This window comes from Pelophylax lessonae, assembly GCF_965119305.1.
Source record: "Pelophylax lessonae genome assembly, chromosome: 8".
NCBI lineage: Eukaryota > Metazoa > Chordata > Amphibia > Anura > Ranidae > Pelophylax > Pelophylax lessonae.
In genome coordinates, this window is record NC_138775.1 from 169,425,801 (window position 1) to 169,445,533 (window position 19,733).

At 40.1% G+C, this 19,733-nt stretch overlaps 1 protein-coding gene across 1 annotated transcript in view; it reads left to right on the top strand.

Moving 5' to 3' along the window:
- VAV3 (vav guanine nucleotide exchange factor 3) overlaps positions 1-19,428 on the top strand; it is a gene marked incomplete at its 5' end in the record, with an annotated part of 390,664 nt that extends 371,236 nt beyond the window's left edge. Inside the window, 3 exons of the mRNA XM_082265799.1 lie at positions 1,397-1,526; positions 13,622-13,773; positions 18,993-19,428. Of these exons, the coding sequence (XP_082121925.1) occupies positions 1,397-1,526; positions 13,622-13,773; positions 18,993-19,034 (324 nt within the window). The 3' untranslated portion in view covers positions 19,035-19,428. The remainder of the gene's footprint in view (positions 1-1,396; positions 1,527-13,621; positions 13,774-18,992) is intronic.
- Positions 19,429-19,733: the final 305 nt, after the last annotated feature.

Genomic DNA, 19,733 nt, shown 5'->3' on the forward strand with positions numbered 1-19,733 from the left:
TCTGTTGAGTGTCCCCACAGCAAGAAGCTTTCTATTGTGGGGCACCCAAGCTGATTGTGAAATGGAAATAATAACCGCGCTAATGGAAAATCAGAAATAAAAAGCTGCAACTTCAAGTGTGACCACACCCCAGTGAGACAAATTGTAAATCAAGTCGCGCTAGAACAGTGAAAATGGAACAACTAAAGTCCATATATAGTCCATAAAAATGGTGCAATTCTTAAACCAGGCTCCTCATGGATATATGCTTACCAGGTTCTCTATAAATGAATGTTTATCCACTTGATGGAAGACTGGAACCAGTAGACTCGTGATGATTAAATGGTCGTTGAGTCATGAAAAATTGGAAAAAACGTAATAGCGTAAAAGCCAACAAAAGGTGATATAATGTGACTTTTAACACCAATGTGGTCGTTCGATGGTTAACACAGAAAAAAAGTGCTCAAAAATAGTGAAATGGTGTGACCAGCACCAATAATAATGCTTACAAATCAAAATTGTAAAAAACTTAAAAATTATTAAAAATAGTGAAAAATTATGCGTGCACTAAAAATTGATATTGGAAAGTGAATCCCATGCAGAAAGACACCTTAAGGTACTCCTTACCAAAGTAAATTAGGGCAATCACATATAACACGCAAATATCAGTGCTGTCCTTCACCAGATAAAATCGCCTCTTACCAAATAAAGGTAGTAAAAACGCCTGTAGGTGGGAACACTTGTAACTGATACTTCTAGTTAAGGCAGGTACCAACCCAGATGTCTTGATCCTGCTGGAGCCCCCTGAGAATCCTGCGCAAATTAAGACTCTGTAAACTTTCCCCTTCAGCTTTATAAAGCCTTACAATCAGAAGATATCAGATGTTTATGATCCTATCTTCACCCCTCCCGGGGACTTGTTGCCTTGTAATGAGCTGTATCCTCATACAGCTGACGCTACTGATGGAACATGGAACCCACACCATGTGTGCATCCAGGACGGGATGATCTCGCTGCAGATCAATGTGTGCTGCTAGACAGGGAGCCAACACAAGAGCGGAGTGAGCTCTGCAGATGCCGACCTGTGCCAAGCCCAAGCTGATTCATAGCTCCCTGTGTCCATTCAGACATGGAGCCCTGTTTCTGCCCTGCCCCCTCTCTCTCCTGATTGGCTAACTGACTTTGATTGACAGCAGCGGGGGCCAGTGGCGCCACTGCTGTATCTCAGCCAATCAAGAGGAGAGTCCCGGACGGCTGAACAACTCGTGGACATCGCTGGAGGAAGAATGTTCTTAGTCTTATGGCATAGAATGCATTAGGATAAAAAAAAACCTTCTGACTTTACAACTCATTTAAGTGTTATTAATTATTATTATTATTGCTGTTATATCCATCTTGTTTTTTTTTTTTTGTACAGGAGCTTGTAGAGTATTATAAGCACCAGTCTCTTCGGGAGGGTTTCAGGAGTTTGGATACAGCCCTTCTTTTCCCTTACAAAGCTGTGGAAAATCAGGTTGGCCATGCAAGTAACAGATCTTCTGGGATGTGTAAGTATTCATCCATTGACAGCTCTGTCAGGCACAGTTCTTCATTAATTATCTTAGACTTATTCCCTTTTTATACAGAAGCATTTTTTTATTTCTGTAGAATTAAAAGTACCACATACAAATTATACTACTAGAAATAGTTCACAGCCTGGTCTTCTCTAGACAAGGAGAGTCTTTCATATCACAGATGTGCTCAGATAATGAGTGATTTTAACATGTCTGAGATTAATTTACAGAATATTATCTGTTTTTAAATGCTCAAAGCACCTGGAAACCTATTTGCCATAGTAGTCCAAAAGCTGGGGACAGCTGTAGTTATTTGTTGTCATCTAAGGGGGTAAAAAAAAAAAAAAATCTGGTTTGTTCATTTTTGAACATTTGCTAAACAAGAATGTTTTATTGCCCTATGACAATCTTACATTCAAACCTATGTACTATAGATGGTCAATCGCTTGCGGAGACCTGACAATCCCACCATCACAATATGACCAAAAGTTTGTTAATATCCCTGCAAATTATTGAGTTTAGGTTTAATGCTACTGCAGCTGAAGACATTTTAAATCAATTTGTACTTCTGAATTTGTGGCAACAGTTTGGGGATGACCAATGGTTCTTTTCTGTTCCAGCATGACTGTGCCCCTGTGCCTATAATACATTGTTGTATTTAGTATGGATGAACATCAGTTCACCCCATTGAACTCCTTTAGAATGAACTGAAACACCGAATGAGATCCAGGTCTTATATTATATCAGTGATGTACAGTACAATATTAGCTGCGCTAAGTTAGAAACTACAGATATGAAAGCTGCTAGCACATAAATGCTGGAAAAACAACATAAAGAAAATAATATAATGTAGGTGCAGAGCTTAAAACCCAAAAATCTGATTATAAAGTCCAATATACATATTATTGATCAGTCCATATAAAAGCATTCCCAATTCTGCTTCAAGAGTAGGTTGAAAGGTAGCAATCAATATGAATAGATAGAAGGAGTGTCCAAAAAAGATCCATTACCAGCATTCGTTCACACTGCCTCTTACCCCCTCAATGTGGACCCTCTCCAAGGAAGGTCAGACAAGCGTGTTCAAAATGATCCTAGAATGGTGTCACTGGAATTGAATGTCATGATATCTTTAAGTCCCCATTGACACTAGCGCGACTTGTCAGGCGACTTGGTCGCCTGACAAGTCGCGGTGGGTCGCCTGCCATTGATTAGCACAGGACCCGTTCTAATAGGAGCGACACAAGTCGTTCCGACTTAGAAAAAGGGTCCTGTACTACTTTGGGGCGACCTGGAGGTGACTTGCATTGACTTCAATGATATGAAGTCCGTGCATGTCGCGCCGAGGTCGCGGTGCACGCTGTGCACCGCAACTTCACAGGTCGCCCCGGCAAGTCGTGTCGCCCCTGTGTGAATGGGCTCTAACACTCCCAAGAAGGTGTGGAGGGATAAAAGGGGCATATCATAGTGTAGTATTTTTTTACGTAGTTTATTATTTAAAAAGTATTACACTCACGTGTTATAAAATGAAATCATGCATCAATGCAGAAAAACCAAAGATTTCAGCCATCAAAATGGCCGCTGCATCCCGGTGCATGATGACTTCACACATCATGACTCCTCCCAAAAATATTTTATTATACAAGTACCTGCTCTCACAACTTTTCCTTTTGATAGAATTTATACAAATTCCCACAAACACACTCCAAAAACTTGTGGAAAGCTTTCCCGGAAGGGTGGAGGATGATATATGCACAAAGGAAGGGGGTCAACTCCATATTATTGTCAGAATTGAATAGAATTGGATGTTTATTATAGAAGAGAAGGTCAGGTATCCACAAACCTTTTGCCATACAGGGGTGGATTTACTAAAACTGTAGAGAGCAAAATCTGGTGCAGCTCTACATAGAAGCCAATCAGCATCCAGTTTTTTTTTTTTTTTGTCAAAGCTTAATTGAACAAGCTGAAGTTAGAAGCTGATTGGGTACCATGCACAGCTGTACTAAATTTTCACTCTCCAGTTTTAGTAAATCAATCCCATAGTGTATATTCATACCTGTATATATATTGTACAAAGGTCTCCTTGACTCTAATTTGCAAAGTGTAAGTACCTATAGCAACCAACAAACATCAATTGGGTTATAACTTTGCAGATATATACTATTATAAAACAGTCATAGTGCCTAAAAAATACCTTTCTGCTGCTTTACTCATAATTAATGACAACATTTTAACTCCTTTCTGCTTGATTATGCATGCATTTCTATAATGCAAACATCTGGAGAAACCGGACCATAGTGTTAGGCAAAGCAGAGTTTTATCATGATTAATAACTGTGAAGCTATGGAGGAGGGCTGAGCAGATTAGAAGAAAGAAGCCTGATGACAGTAATCTCCTAAAATGCATTTGAAAGGCAAAGATCTTCATAGCCTGATTTTGACCAAAATGGCTGGTGATCCATTTTACTATATTTTAAATAGATATAAATCCTAGCAGAATGACATTTTGGATGGTTCAAGCACTGTGTATTATAAAAAAAACTGCTATTTCTTTATCAAAATATATTGCATTATACAATTGGCTTTTAATTCTTTAATAAAGGACTTAACGTTTTATCCTTCTTTGTTGTATCTCAGTGCTGCTGATCACCTGCACCCTATTTTCACCCCTTTCCTGTCTACATGTACTTCAGCGTCGCCTGAATAGAATTTCTTACAGTGGTTTTCCTAATGGTGACAGCAGTGGACTATGCCTGCTTAATGTGTGTGGAAATGTCCACTTGTAGTCTCCATCTGAAGCCCATGTGACGGGCGTGACAATGTGGGAGTACAACGAGAGGCAGGAGCCCCACTGCTTCATTCCTAGAAGCAGGTACTATAAATTAAATAAGATCTCTGAATGGAGAATGAACAGATGATTGATAGCTCAACCTCCTCTATTCATAGATCCTATTTCATGCATAGAAGCTGTAGTATGGCTTCTATGAATGGGTGAAAAGGTTGGTATAGTCAGGCTGGCTTGATAAGAGCCCATGACAGCTCCTAATGACATAGCCCCAAATGCATCGGAAAATTACGGTGGGGGTGGCAGGGGGTTGGCAGGGGGGGCATGCATTTAGAAGGATTTTAACTAAGCTTGTTCACACTAGTGGTTGAGGGGTGGGTAAACCCTGTGATTGAGCCACATTTTTTTCCCGCAAACCACTACTTTAGCTACAGAGGCAGCAGCCAGGGGTGTACACATGCTGTGACAGAAATTATACCCCCTGTTGCTTTCAGTAGGAGTAGTGACCACCGATTGTGACCCAAGCACCCCACAACTGCATGGAAAGGGGTTAAAGAAGGATACAATGCCTCCTCACCACCTGTCCAACACTCTCTAAAGGGGAATACAAAAATGTAATTACTGTTCAGAGATCAAAACATGTGTTATTGAGCCCTAAAAGATGGGGAATGTGCCTTGTGCTGATGTTTCCATTTTTAATTTAAGATACACTTAGGCTTTAATCCCATGGTGACCACGGATGCCAGTACAAACAGGATGTGTTTTAAAATTGACTACACATTTTATAGCCTACAAATACAATCTCCTTTACATATATCATCAGATCTTACCTGGTTAAAATAAAATGTATGCTTTATATAGGTTAGGAGACATCTTGTTTGAGCCATGTTTTAGTGCATGCATGATATACTTTAGCTGTCCCGGTAGCTGTTATTAATTAGGTCTAAAGCAGCTGCAAAGTCACAATTTATGAGTTCCAGTACAGTGATATTAGGACAGCAACAAACAAAGCAACTTGACATTTGTCAAAATCCTACTTTAATAAGCATAGATTGGATAAACATATATATCCATATAATACATTAGTAATCAGTTTCACTCAATAGCATTCATAGACTTCCTGTGACTGTACTGTTGTTTTTTTGTTAACTGCCAAGAAGAGCAGGGAGCCTGTGAGTGAACTATGCTTTGTGTGAGCTGATGGAAGTATGGCTGTGCTACTTATTGTCACTGTGGGCCTATTTATAAAAGGTCAGGAATCCATTTCTGACAGTTTAACCTGCTTATAAAGCTGCTCTGGGCAATCTATCCACTCATTTGTTCCCATATTTCAACACAGGTGAATATAATTCAGCAAAATACATTTTTGTAAATGGATTGTGTCGGGTCATAAAGACTTTCCATCTGTCATTTGTCGATAATTTACTCTCGCCTAAGCCTAGACGCGGTTATTTTGCCGATCTTTATAAATAGGCCCCTGTGGATCATAGTTGTGCTGCTTAGTGATGCCGTGTAGATCTGGTGCGGTTTAATTTCTAGCAACTCTGTAAAACAGTTGTGACACTGGTCTTTGCTTGTCTGTCTTCTTTCAAAGCCACGTCTGTGCTGTGTGGGTTTGCTTTTGTTACTGCGCCTGCCGAGTACAGCTTTGTGCCCCCCTCCACTTCTCCCTTCTGGTCAGGTAGCTATTGCACTGCTTCTTATTCCTTTTGCCTGTGCCTCACTGTCATGTACGAGTTGCCAAATTTTGACATGAATAAAAACATAGTGATTGCATCTTTTCTGCTGAGTTGCCAGTCTAAATCCATTTTGGCGCTCTTTGAAATTGGTTTTTCCTTTGCCACAAGTGTCTTATGTCGACCCAAACAGAACAGTATGTGCATTCTTACAGTGTGGGAAATCAAAACATTGGCCAATGCATCCTAAAGTCAGTGTTCAAAGACTACTGTGGGAGTGGGAGGGTTTCGTTTTGCAGGTACAAGTAAACATATGAAAATAAAAAATTCAGTTTTCATTTTTTTTATTCCTTACACCAGGGATCCTCAAACTACGGCCCTCCAGCTGTTGCGGAACTACACATCCCATGAGGCATTGTAAAACTCTGACATTCACAGACATGACTAGGCATGATGGAAATTGTACTTCCTGAACAACTGGAGGGCCATATTTGAAGACCCCTGCCTTACACCAACATTTGTGGGTTGGTAGAAGTAGAGGGGAGACCTTAATAAACAAATTGCCAGCCAATCGTTAAAGAGACACTGGGGAGAGTTACTAATGCTCTATTCACACTTGTGCAACTTGTCATGCAACTTTGGACATCAGAGTTACATGACAAGTCGTTCTCCATGTTTTCCAATAGAAAACCATTCATATATTCGCAACTTAAAGTTCATGCACTACTTTGGTCCGACTTTCATGCAACTTGAGGGCCATAGACTTCAATGTAAAGCCTCAAAAGTTGCATGAAAGTCGTACCTAAATATTATAAAATGCAACAGTTGCCGTTATCACTGATGAAAGCCATATCCAAGTTGCACCCCTCCAGAGTTGCATCAATGTTGAAACAAAGTTGCACTCTAAAGTAGGTGTAACTTTGGAGTCATACAAGTGTGAATGGAGCCTAAAACTGATGTATTCAGAATTTGGTACAGATGTGCATTGTAACCAATCAGCTTCTAGGTGTTAGCCTAGGTTCACACTGAATGCAGGTTTGAAATTATGCAAGTCCAGTCCAGTTTTGGGAGCGATTTAAGAGACATCGGTGCAGGTTCATACACAGATGTCTATTGAAATCGCCCCCGAAGTCATCAAAAGCAGTGCAGGAACTACTTTTGGGAATCGGTGCCGCATCACACCAATTCAGATAGTGCCGTTGCCGGCAAAAGGGTCAGATTTGGCATGGGATTTGACATGTCAAATTGGCCCGATTTGAACGGGGGCTCATTGTCAAAGTCTAATTAAACAAGCCGAAATTAGAAGCTGATTGGTTACTATGCACAACTGTGTGCACCAGTTTTAGTAAAACCTAAACGTGGTGAATGGACAAATCTAACAGCTGTTGTGGGGGTGAAGAATTACCGCATGCTGTCAATTGAAGGGAGAGCAAGGTTTGGGGGATACGATTTGCACCATGTTACCCACTAAATAAAGGTATCAATTGTAACGTGGTGCAAAAGGTGGAGTTAGCCTTTAACCTAAAAAATAAATTTTTAATTTTGTCTTTATTACTTTTAGTCTGGGTTCACACCAAATACATATGCGGCTCACAGCAGAGGTCCCTGTGCTCCATTTCAGAGACAAATCAGGCCTGAATTTACGCCTGAATTTGGACCTGAAACAGAACCAAAGACCCACAGGACCCCTGAGCAATCCCCTCCACAACCGCCGTGGAGATGTTTGAACCGGTTTTCAATGGACATTCTCTACTCCCACTCTCTTGTCATGTGAACTGGATGCGGGGAAACCCACATCCAGTTCACACCAGTGTGAACCCAGCCTGAGAGATATTTCTCCTTACTTCCTGTTCTGGGGGCAACTTTTGAGAAAGAAAGTGAAGGAATCTCTCTATTGGATTGGAACGGTGGTAAAACCTGACTAGAGTTGGAATTCTATTTGGCTAGAGATACACTTTAAGATATTACGGATGAACATGGCTGTGTGCCTGCAAAGAAAATATAATACTTTAGTGGTCTCTGAATGCTGAAGATGGGAAACACTGCTACCACTCGACCATAAACCAGAGCATGCAATCATTATCCTTGTAAAAGTTGGCAACTCTGTAACTGGTGACCCAGTACCATGCTGTGTGTATGACTGTGACTGGAGCCCATGTTTAGGAAATTTCATATACTGTATTTATCTTAGACTTTTTAAACCAAGTCAGCCATTGTATATACTGTACACATGCACAGTTGATTTCGGTCAAGTACTAACAATTATTGAACAATTAAAACAAATATCATCATAACTCAAAAATGTGTTGGAAGATAATGTCTTCTAGGTTCTAAATGTTTAGTTGATTCTGCATTGTTTGTACAAAATAAGAAATGGCAGTCTTGCACTTATAGTCTATGGTTTGGATATAGAATATGTATATATTAGTTGTGACTGTGTCAGGCATAATGAGAATGCTTCAACAGAATGAATGTATGTAACATACAAATCATTTTCAAATGCATGATATCATCAACTAATAATTATTATATTATATATATATTATACAATATAGTATAATCTGTTCTTTGAAAAAAGAGCGTTGTAATGGTACACTTTATAATGATCTGTTATGGATAGCAAAGCAAATCATTTTTAAAGGGATTGTAAAGGCAGAAGGTTTTTTTTTTTATCCTAATGTGTTCTATGCATTAAGATTAATAAACCTTCAGTGTACTGCAGCCCCGCTAATACTTACCTGAGCCCATCCTTATCCAGCGATGTTGCAGGAGTGTCTCAGCTGCCCGGGGCTCCCCTCCTCTTCGGCTGAGACAGCAGCACGGTGCGATTAGCTCTCGCTGCTGTTTATCAAAGTCAGTCAGCCAATCAGGAGAGAGGGGGCGGGGCTGGGTCACGGCTCTGTCTAAATGGACACAGGGAGCTGAAACTCGGCTCGGGCAAGCTGCTGGCTGTGGGGGCACTCAACAGAAGGGAGGGTCCAGGAGCACAGAAGAGGGACCCAAGGGGGATGGGCAACTCTGTGCAAAACCAACTGCACAGAGCAGGTAAGTATAACATGTTTGTTATTTAAAAAAAAACAAGACTTTACAATCACTTTAATATTTTAAACCATACCTTGCATAAAATACAAGGTCTGCTTATCCTGCAGCCCTCCCCATATAAAAACATTTAGACTACATTCACACCTTTGAGGCGCATTAACACAAGCATATTAACGTGCAATTATTTTGCACAATATTATAGGTTGTGTTAGGATAGCCCAGTCATTTGAAAAAGCTCCATGGGGCACTAAAACACACCACAAAAGATAACCTTTTCAAAGGCAGAGCACATCAACTTACTGTATGTATGTTGTGGTGTGCTAAAAGGCCCATGATTTGACAAGGTGTCTTAAGCACAGCAACACCACAACACGCAAAACGTGCATTTTTTTTAACCAGTGCGATAATGCACACAATCTCACAGCGCTAAGGTGTGAATGGAGTATTTGATGAAAAAGAAAAAATTAAAACACTGTAAGAAAAATATGAAAAAAATCACCTTACTGGTTCGCTTATGGCTACTTCTTGTAAGCATCAGTGACGTCACTGACCATGAGCCCAGGAAGGCTCAGGGTCACAAATCTCATGAGAAAAGGCTCCAGCATGGTGTGGGAGCACATTCTCATGGGATTTTGGATCCTCAGAGTTCTCAGGCCCAATCAATTCTTCCTCTCCTACGAGAGACTGGTGTGTAAGGTTTTGTTTTAACCACCTAAGGATCAAGCCTATTTCTGACACATATTGTTTACAAGTTAAAATCTGTCTTTTTTTGCTAGAAAATTACTTAGAACCCCCGAAAGATTACATATATTTTTTTAGCAAAATCTCTGGAGAAAAAAATGGCAGTCATTGCAATATTTTTTGTCACAAAGGTCTTTCAAATGCAATTTTTTTGAAAAAATACACTTCACTAAATTAAAAAAAATAAACAGTAAAGTTAGCCTAATTTTTTTGTATGTTGTGAAAGATGATGTCTGCCGAGTAAATAGATACCTAACATGCTGCGGTTTAAAATTGCAAACGATCATGGAATGGCAACAAACTATGGTACTTAAAATCTTCATAGACGATGCTTTAAAATTTTTAAAAGGTCACCAGTTTAGCGTTACAGAGGAGATCTTTTGCTCGAATTATTGCTCTCACTCTGACGATCGCGGTGAGATCGCACATGTTTGATTTGAACACCGTTTTAATTTGCGGGCGTGACTTACGTATGCGTTTTCTTTGATGTGCGAGCTTACGGGAACAAGGGCGCTTTAAAAAATAAATAAATAAATCTGATCACTTTTATTGATGTCACAAGGAATGTAAACATCCCTTGTGACAGTAATAGGCAGCGACAGGTAATCTTTATCGAGGAATCTGGTGTCTAAAAGACCCCAGACCTCTCCACTGCACTTAAAAATATTCGAAACACCAAAATCTGCATTTTTGAATAATTTCAACTATTTTAAATCAGCACCGTTGGCAGCTGAGTAAATCAGAAGTTACGTTGTGACATCGCTTCCGGGTTACTTGCTCGGAGATGCAATTAAAGCTGAAAGTGAGAGAAAATCCATGCAAATTAGGAGAATTTCCTTGGGGACCCCCAGGTCATCAGAACTAGTGTTCCCATTGGAACATTTTCCCTCTGTTACTTTTTTGGGGACAACCAAAAATGTGGGATTTTTTTTTTCTTCCACTTTCAATGATAATGATAAACAGGACAAATAGAGAGGGTGAATCTCCTTAACATAGCATTAACCTCCCTGGCAGTATGTTTATGTCAGGAATTTTGTACCAAAAGCGGTACAATTTTTTTCATGGAAATTTGGCGTTATGTATTATAGGCCTACAATTCTTAGTAATTACTGACTTAAACCTGACCAAAACAAGACTCTAGTAGACATCCCAGATGTGATAAATTTGAAACACAAACGCATGAATTATAATCTAATCAATAATATAATATATATATATATAAAAAGGAGGTGATACAATGTAATCTGAAATTATATATATATATTTATAATTTCAGATTACATTGTATCACCTCCTTTTTATGTGTTTGTGTTGGTGCAACTTTGAATTTCCCTCTCAGTTCCTCTCCCATGCACCATTGCTGCTGCAGGGAACGGAACTAGGAAGTCATCAGAGTGACGGACGAGCGGCGGGGATCTCGGCGGCGATCACAGCAATGGGAGATCATCGCTGGATCGCCAGGAGAAGGTAAGGAACACCGCTGCAGGCTCTGCACATCTACCCCGAGCGTGACTCGGGGATACTGATAGTAGCATGAAAAATCCACCCCGAGTCACGCTTGGGGATACCGCTAAGGGAGTTAAAAACTGATCTAATCCCTCTGGACTCTATCCAAAACTAAAAAAAAAAAAAAAAGGTTTTGCCTTTAGTGATACTTTAGGCATTTTTATATGATGGGGGGGTTGTGGAATTGAAAGATAAGTGGACTTTGCATTTTCATGCAAATTCCACCTTAAGTGAACCTTTCACAAGCCTAGACAATTCATTATGAGCATATGGTAAAAAGTAACATAAGCAATGTATAAATCTCACCTTTTTTGGTAAAGTCCTTCTTTGCGGTCTGTTAACTTGATGGGTAGCCTCTTTGATAATTAAGGAGGCTCACTAAGCAGGACCAATGTAGACTTTACAGGAGAGTTTTGCCTCGTTTCCACGGAGTGGAACGGTTCGGGTCGGTACAGTTTGGAAGGGTTAGAATGGTCCGGTCTAATCAGGTGAGCGTTTCCACTGCAAGTCGGGCCACCAGGGACCATGCGGGGTTTACACCAAATGAGGTGTTTGTTTTGCTCTTTCATTTGACGTGAGCATTGACATTTTCCTGTTCGCCAATCAGTGGACTCTATCGTGTGACGCCAGTAGCTCCGCCCTAACCGTACCGTACCATTTCCTATGGCCCTACATCTGAAGCAGGACCAGGAATGGTGCGGTTTGGTTCGGTTGTATGGGCCACATACATAATGGAAACACTCAAATTAGCGTACCGTACTGACCCAAACCGATCTGCTCAGTGGAAACGAGGCATTTGTCTGCTTATTACCAAGTACCATTGCTGTCACGTGTTCCTCCAAGTAATGGCTATTTCCATTGCTCCCAGTGGTTTTCAGAGCAAAGGAAAGTCTTTAAAATACAAAGAAATGAAATATAACTTAGAACACAATTTCACTATCCTACATTCATCACTTAACAATGACAATCTTTTTGACAAGTCATTGGGTCCATAGGTGAACTATAAAAAAACTGTTCTGTTCTAATAGTTGCTAGAATAGAAGGGGTTTGTTTGAATACATTTACAGATGTGATGCGTCTGTCATTTATATATTTATTTTTTCATTTTTTGAGGTTCAAATGGGGACTTGCATTAAAAAAAAAAAAAAGAAAGATGAGTTCTACCCTTATCATTCCTGCCACAGACAGTACTCCGTTGTTTTGACAGAGGAAATAAATACCAAAGGTAAAATCACCATTAGGCCATTTTCAAACAGGTGGATCAGCCTTGACCGCCTGAAAAATTGACATTATCCTTTATGACATGTGTCCGTTTACACCCGCTGACATACAATCTGATCTGATCCAGAAACATACAGTTGGGGATCTGTTCCCCTCCGTCTAGCAGATTGCATAGCAGTCCAGTGTAAATGAACAGACAGTCTGTTCACATCCATCTGTCCATGGACGAGAGCAGGCTGTGTGCATAAGCAGAGCGGACATGGACCACCCATTCACCTGTTCAGTGAGGATCAGCGGACAGAGCCCTGGCAAAGTCCGCCTCATGTGAAAGGGGCCCTGATGTGTAAAGATAGCCATACACTGTTAGATTTTTTTCGTTTAGCCAGCAAAAAAAAACTAAGATTCCTTCATCCACACTATACAGCGTGGATGATGAATTCATCTGCTGGGCTATTGCATTGTTAGATATTTGCCTGAACAGAGGCTGCATCTAATTGGTTCAGCTGGCAATCATCCACCTGGCCCATTAGTACAGGAGGGGGCTGAGAGGGCCACCCACTAAGCAAAATTTCAACTCATTCATCAGGAAGTGGCAAACATTCAAAACAAAGTATGGCCAGGTTAATGCTTTCTTAGTACATTGCCTTACAAGTCAAAAAATAATTTCTGCTACAACAATGCATGCCCTTGATTTATTATACAATAGATTCAACATTGTATGCAAGTTGTAACTAACACATACATCTTTTCTTCTGTCTTCAGTTATGTTTTTATCATTAACAAAATGCATCTGTTGTATTCCTTTTAGTAAAGCGTTGTGGTATATTTGGGCACTATATGACATACAAATTACAGATAACCTTCTTCAAGAGACATGGCATGGACACATTCTTAGCAAATATGGATATCATAGAGGTTTCATGTTTATCACCTGTCGAGTTGTATATAACAGTTTGGTTTGATAATATTGTTAGGATGAAGTTCCACTGTAAACCTGTTATTTTATTTGGAAATACATTTTGTTATCATAGACTTTGTTGTCATTGCTGTCCACATTTCAGATTTGAATAGTTGAATCCTTGCTTCTATTATTCCTGCTCTAATTCATTTTCTGTGTTCTAGTTCTCAATCCTAAGGTTCTAGGTATTGCCATTGCTCGCTACGATTTCTGTGCCAGAGACATGAGAGAGCTGTCCCTGTTCAAGGGTGATGTGGTGAAGATCTATACAAAAACAGGGACGAATGGCTGGTGGAGAGGGGAATCTAATGGAAAGGTAAGGAAGCAGGAAAGGTTAGAATCCAGCAGGAAAGGTTAGAATCCAGCAGGGTAGAACCAATCATGTTTCTGGACATGAAATCGACTTGATAAAGGACAGGTGATGAAAATAGTCCCGATAAAAGGAATTGCACAAGAACAAGGAGAAATTTGTATAGGAATAAATGGCACATCATAGACTATGACCTTTTTACTCTTCAGAGTTTTTACAGTCACCTTCATTGATATTTGTATGTACATCATTCAGTCTTGTTCCTGTCTGAAATGTACAGTGCCTTGAAAAAGTATTCACACCCCTTGAAGTTTTCCACATTTTGTCATGCTACAAAAAAATAAATGTATTTTATTGGGATTTTATGTAGTAGACCAACACGAAGTTGAACATAATTGTGAAGTAGAAGAAAAAGGATAAATGGTTTTAAAACCTTTTTTTTTTTACAAATAAATATCTGAAAAGTGTGGGGTGCATTTGTATTTAGCTCCCTTTACTCTGATACCCCTAACTAAAATCTAGTGGAACCAATTGCCTTCAGAAGTCACCTAATTAGAGTCCTCCTGTGTGTAATTTAATCTCAGTATAAATACAGCTGTTCTGTTAAGCCCTTTTTTTAGAGAAACTTAGTGAACAAACAGCATCATAAAGACCAAGGCACACACCAGACAGGTCAGGGATGAAGTTGTGGAGAAGTTTAAAGCAGGGTTAGGTTCTAAAAAAATATCCCAAGATTTGAACATCTCACGGAGCATTGTTCAATCTATCATCTGAAAATGGAAAGAGTATGGCACAACTGCAAACCTACCAAGACATTGCCGTCCACCTGAACTGACAGGCTGGACAAGGAGAGCATTAATCAAAGAAGCAATCAAGAGAGGCCCATGGTAACTCTAGAGGAGCTGCATAGATCCACAGCTGAAGTGGGTGAATCTGTCCACAGAACAACTATTAGTTATGCACTCCGCAAATCTGGCCTTTATGGAAGAGTGGCTAGAAAGCCATCATTGTAAGAAAACCATAAGAAGTCCTGTTTGCAGTTTGGGAGAAGCCATGTGGGGGGGGCAGAGCAAATATGTGGAAGAAGGTGCTCTGGTCAGATGAGACCAAAATTGAATTTTTTGGCCTAAAAGAAAAATGCTATGTGTGGCGAAAAAACGAACGCTGCACATCACCCTGAACACACCATCCCCACCGTGATACATGGTGGTGGCAGCATCATTTTGTGCGGATACTTTTCTTCAGCAGGGGCAGAGAAGCTGGGCAGGGTTGATGGGAAGATGGATGGAGCCAAATACTGGGCAATCTTAGAAGAAAAACTGTTAGAATCTGCAAAAGACTTGAAACTGGGGCAGAGGTTCCCCTTCCAGCAGGACAACAACCCTAATCATGCAGCCAGAGCTACAATGGAATGGTTTTGATCAAAGCATGTGTTAGAATGGCTCAGTCAAAGTCCAAGCCTAAATCCAATTGATAATCTGTGGCAAGACTTGAAAATTGTTGTTCACAGATACTCACCATCCAATCTGACAGAGCTTGAGCTATTTTGCAAAGAAGAATGGGCAAACATTTCACTCTCTAGATGTGCAAAGCTGGCAGAGACATCCCCAAAAAGACTTGCAGCTGTAATTGCAGTGAATGGTGGTTTTACAAAGTATTGACTCGGGGATTAATACAAATGAACGCTACTCTTTTCAGATATTTATTAGTAAAAGATGTTGAAAACCATTTATCATTTTCCTTCCACTTCACAATTATGTTCCACTTTGTGTTTGTCTGTCGCAAGGGTCTTCAAACTATGGCCCTCCAGTTGTTCAGGAACTACAATTCCATTATGCCTAGTCATGTCCGTGAATGTCAGAGTTTTATAATGCCTCATGGGATGTGTAGCTCTGCAACAGCTGGAGGGCTGTAGTTTGAGGATCCCTGGTCTATCACATAAAATCCCAATAAAATACATTTACATTTTTGGTTGTAACATGACAAAATGTGAAACGTTTCAAGGGGTGTACTTTTTCAAGGCACTGTACATGGAAAATAGCTAACAGATGTCAAATAGCTACTGAAACATTAGGGGGAATCCAGTTTTCCTTTAATTAGGCTGATAATGGGTGTCTCTGCTTCGATTTCATTTGCTGGGACGTTCTTCTTCATATTTACTGTTGTTCAGTGTCTCACTAAGCTGTCTGACCATTAAACTTCAATTGTATAGTATTATTTTGTGTACCCTGTCCATGTGTTCTTAAGCGATGACCTCAGATGGTCTCACAATCAAAAGTTTTTTTTTTTTTTTAACACTCCTTCTCACTCTTGAATTCATCAGCACACTTCTTTACTATTTGATGGGTCAGCCTTTGTCATGGTATTTTTTTCTTAGTCTATAGGGGGTTGATTTACTAAAACTGTTAAGTGCAAAATCTGGTGCAGCTCTGCATAGAAACCAAGCAGTTTCCATTTTTTTTGTCAAAGCTTAATTGAACAAGCTGAAGTTAGAATCTGATTGGCTACCATTCACATCTTGCACTCTCCAGGTATAGTAAATCAACCCCTAGGTGTGTAAAGACATTACTTTTTTTAAGTTCTAAAATAACATAAAACTACTGCTATTCTAGGCTGGGAAGTTATGGAACAACACTTGTATGCATCTTTTTTGCTTAAAGTTCTGCATAGTTTAATAAAATGCAGAATTTTGAGGAGTTTTATGAGGATACTCTCTCAAAAAGGAACTAAACTCTGGAAGCTGTGCCCTAAAAAAGGCAGGCAAAGGGCAAAAGACTGCTCTCCAGTATTGTCTATGGTCTGTGGTCTCTCTGCAGATGATCTTTTCTGTGTTATTGATGTACCATTGTGTCTCTGTTTGGAGGTGGCCAACTTAATAGAGGCAAGGCTTTGCTTTCTCATATCAAAGTCTCTAGTAAGGAGAACAAGGAGCACTGGTCATCTCCGTTTCATAAAAGGACATAAAAGGACACCTATATATATATCATGTACTATGGTGTCCTTTTATGAAATGGAGATGAGCAGTGATCCTGCTGATCACAGCTCATTTCCGATCATTCTCAGTTTATGAAACAGAAATGATCGGGGGAGAACATGTTCTCCGCTGATCATCTCTTCACACGGGAATCTGTCATTGACTGACACAGAAACAGCCAGACTATGAAGCTGTGATCCCCGCACTTCACTGGCGATCTGGGTCAGAATTCACACTCCCGGGTTCACCAGCTTGGAGCTTGTGAAGCGGGGAGTGAAGACAGAATCGGGGGAGAACTGAGGGGGAAAAAGGAAGATTATGGACTTCCTTCTTCCTCGTTCAGACCCCCCAACACAGTAATCATGTCCCCCTGCCATATTTATGTATATATATACATGTATATATATATATATACACACATACATGTAGATATCTATTTAATGTGTATATATATATACAATGTATGTGTGTGTATATTCAGAGTATATATATATATATTTATGTAAGGGGACTATTATTTATTAACCTGGTGTACTCAGCAGTGATAATTTATCTCTGCTCGTTAAAGCGCGCCAGGGATTTTCATACTACGGTAATCTCGCTTTGTCTCACGAGATTACAGACGCCCCATTGACTTCTACACAGATCTCTGAGAAAACCGTTCTCCTCTGATCACCCTGGGCGAACTGAAGTTCTCCCATTCATAAAAGGGGTGCCAGATGTGATCATTTTCCCTGGAGAACTGTAGAGAAGCCAACGGAGAAAAAAATTCACCCGTTCATAAAAGGACACCAATATCTTTTTGTAAGTGAGGTCTCCTGAACTGGACACAGTATTCTAAATGAGGGCTCACTAATGATCTACATAGGGAGGTGCCATTAATTCCCAGTTTCCAAGGGGATAATTGGGATGATATGTGGGACTACCGATTTAGACCTCTTGTGTCAGCTAGGGATCGCTACATTCAATTAAACTGCTCCACAAAGCTTATTATACTCCAGCAAAAGTGGCCATTATTTATAGCACTGGCTTGGTGGAGTCCTGGTGCTGTACCACCTCCCCTGTCAATTTCAGTCTCGTCTTTTGGCATTGTCAGTCGATACAGGAGTCTGGACGGGTGTAACCCACACCCTCCAAGGTCTGCTCTCCCTTCCAGTCCCTTTGACCATTCCGATTTGCTTGCTGGGCCTGGTGGAAGAGAGAGCAGCATGCAGGGCACAAAGGACTTTCCTCTCAATATCACTTTTTATGCTCATAAGGCCATCTTGTGCTGGAAGAAACTAGAAGCCCACTCATTATCTTATTAGAAGGGGATCATTAACAAGGTTCTGCCACTATATGAAGCCACGTGTTTGAGGAGGGGCTGCCCCAAAAAGTTTGAAAAGGTATAGCAGTGTTGGCTTTCAGCCACAGCCCTGCTAGATTGAGTTTTTTCCTTTGATACTACTGTGATAGTCCTGATGTCTCTGCCTTATGTGGGCTCAGAGTCTTAGTCTTGGCCAAGGGTACCTCATTGTCTTATATAGTCAATGCTCTGTAGTTGAGACATATCTAAATGAGTGGGCCAATTGTCCTTTTTTCTTATGCACTCTATAGAAATGTTGCATATATGGGAAGGGGGAGGGGTTGGGTTGTTCTTCCACATCAACAGTCAGTTGATTATGTTAGATAGGTGACTTGCTGAGATTGGTGAGACTTATCACAGGGCTGTGTATGGCTGTCGTTGATTGTACTGTTTGGTTTTTTTTTTTATAATAAAAAAATTTCCAAAAATAAAAAGATCTATATAAGGGAATCAGAACGTCCTGCCTCCTGCTGGTGATCCCATCACCAAATCTTACTTCACTTCACCAAATCTTACTCCAGATATTCACATTGTTCAACTAGGAGTGCCTAGGCACTTTCATATTACAGGAAGCGCTTTGCTATATTTCAGGAGGAATTGCAGACAAATAAATAGATCTTTCATGGTACTGGTCAGGCACAGTTTACACTTCTAAACATTCCCTATAACATAGCAAGCTGTTTTCAATATAGGTAGTATTAAAGTGACCGCTACTAATATTACATTTGTGTGTCATGATTTTCAGCTGTATTTTCAGTGAAAACGAGTTCTCCCTGAGAATGACTGTCTGTATAACATAAAGTTATGTTATTGATTGAATGTAATTAAAATGTAGGTTAGATATATGTATTAAAAATATGTTTATCTAAATTGTAAGCATGGCCTCCAATTTGTCTTCTTTTTCAGGTTGGCTGGTTTCCATCCACATATGTAGAAGAAGATGAGTGAAACTAATCATACATACACTCAGTGGATTCCTGACACCTTAAGACAACTGCCCTTCAAGATCCTGTCTCCATTCAATGTGGAAAACAGTAAACCAATACGGTCTTGGCGCAGCTTTAAGCAATCCCTGGATTCTCTACAGGACTAGTCAGCATGCCCATGTAGGAGACCCCAAAGAACCATGCTAAACCAAACACCTGAGTTTGCAAATAATGGAAATTATGAATCGGGGTGGCATGCAAAATTCCACAAGAGACTTCTTTAAATTTCTGTGTATAACTTGTATATAAGAGACTTTTTATAAGAAGAACCATAACCATTTCCTAGTATAACAAAAAGAGCATAAATTAACTTATGAATTGTTTGCAAATAAATAGTACTAAAACTCAAAGCCATACCCCAATAGTAGTAACACTGCTGCTTATATAGCTGATTATGAAAAGGCTCCTGAGCTAATATGTGGCACACCTGCCCTTGGGACCACTGATAGTCCTTTTTAAAGTTGACCTTCCCCCCCAACCCAGAATTCCCTGTTGCATGCCACTCTGCATACTGATCTGAAACAATCCCCTAAGTAGTAGTTTTTAAAAGAAGTAATTTTTTTCTCCTTTTATGTGACTACACTTCTGGGTTCCTAAAGGCACTGGTGATGTCGCTCTGGTTGTACAGATGTCTCCTGGAAAGCCAATGTCACCACTGTCC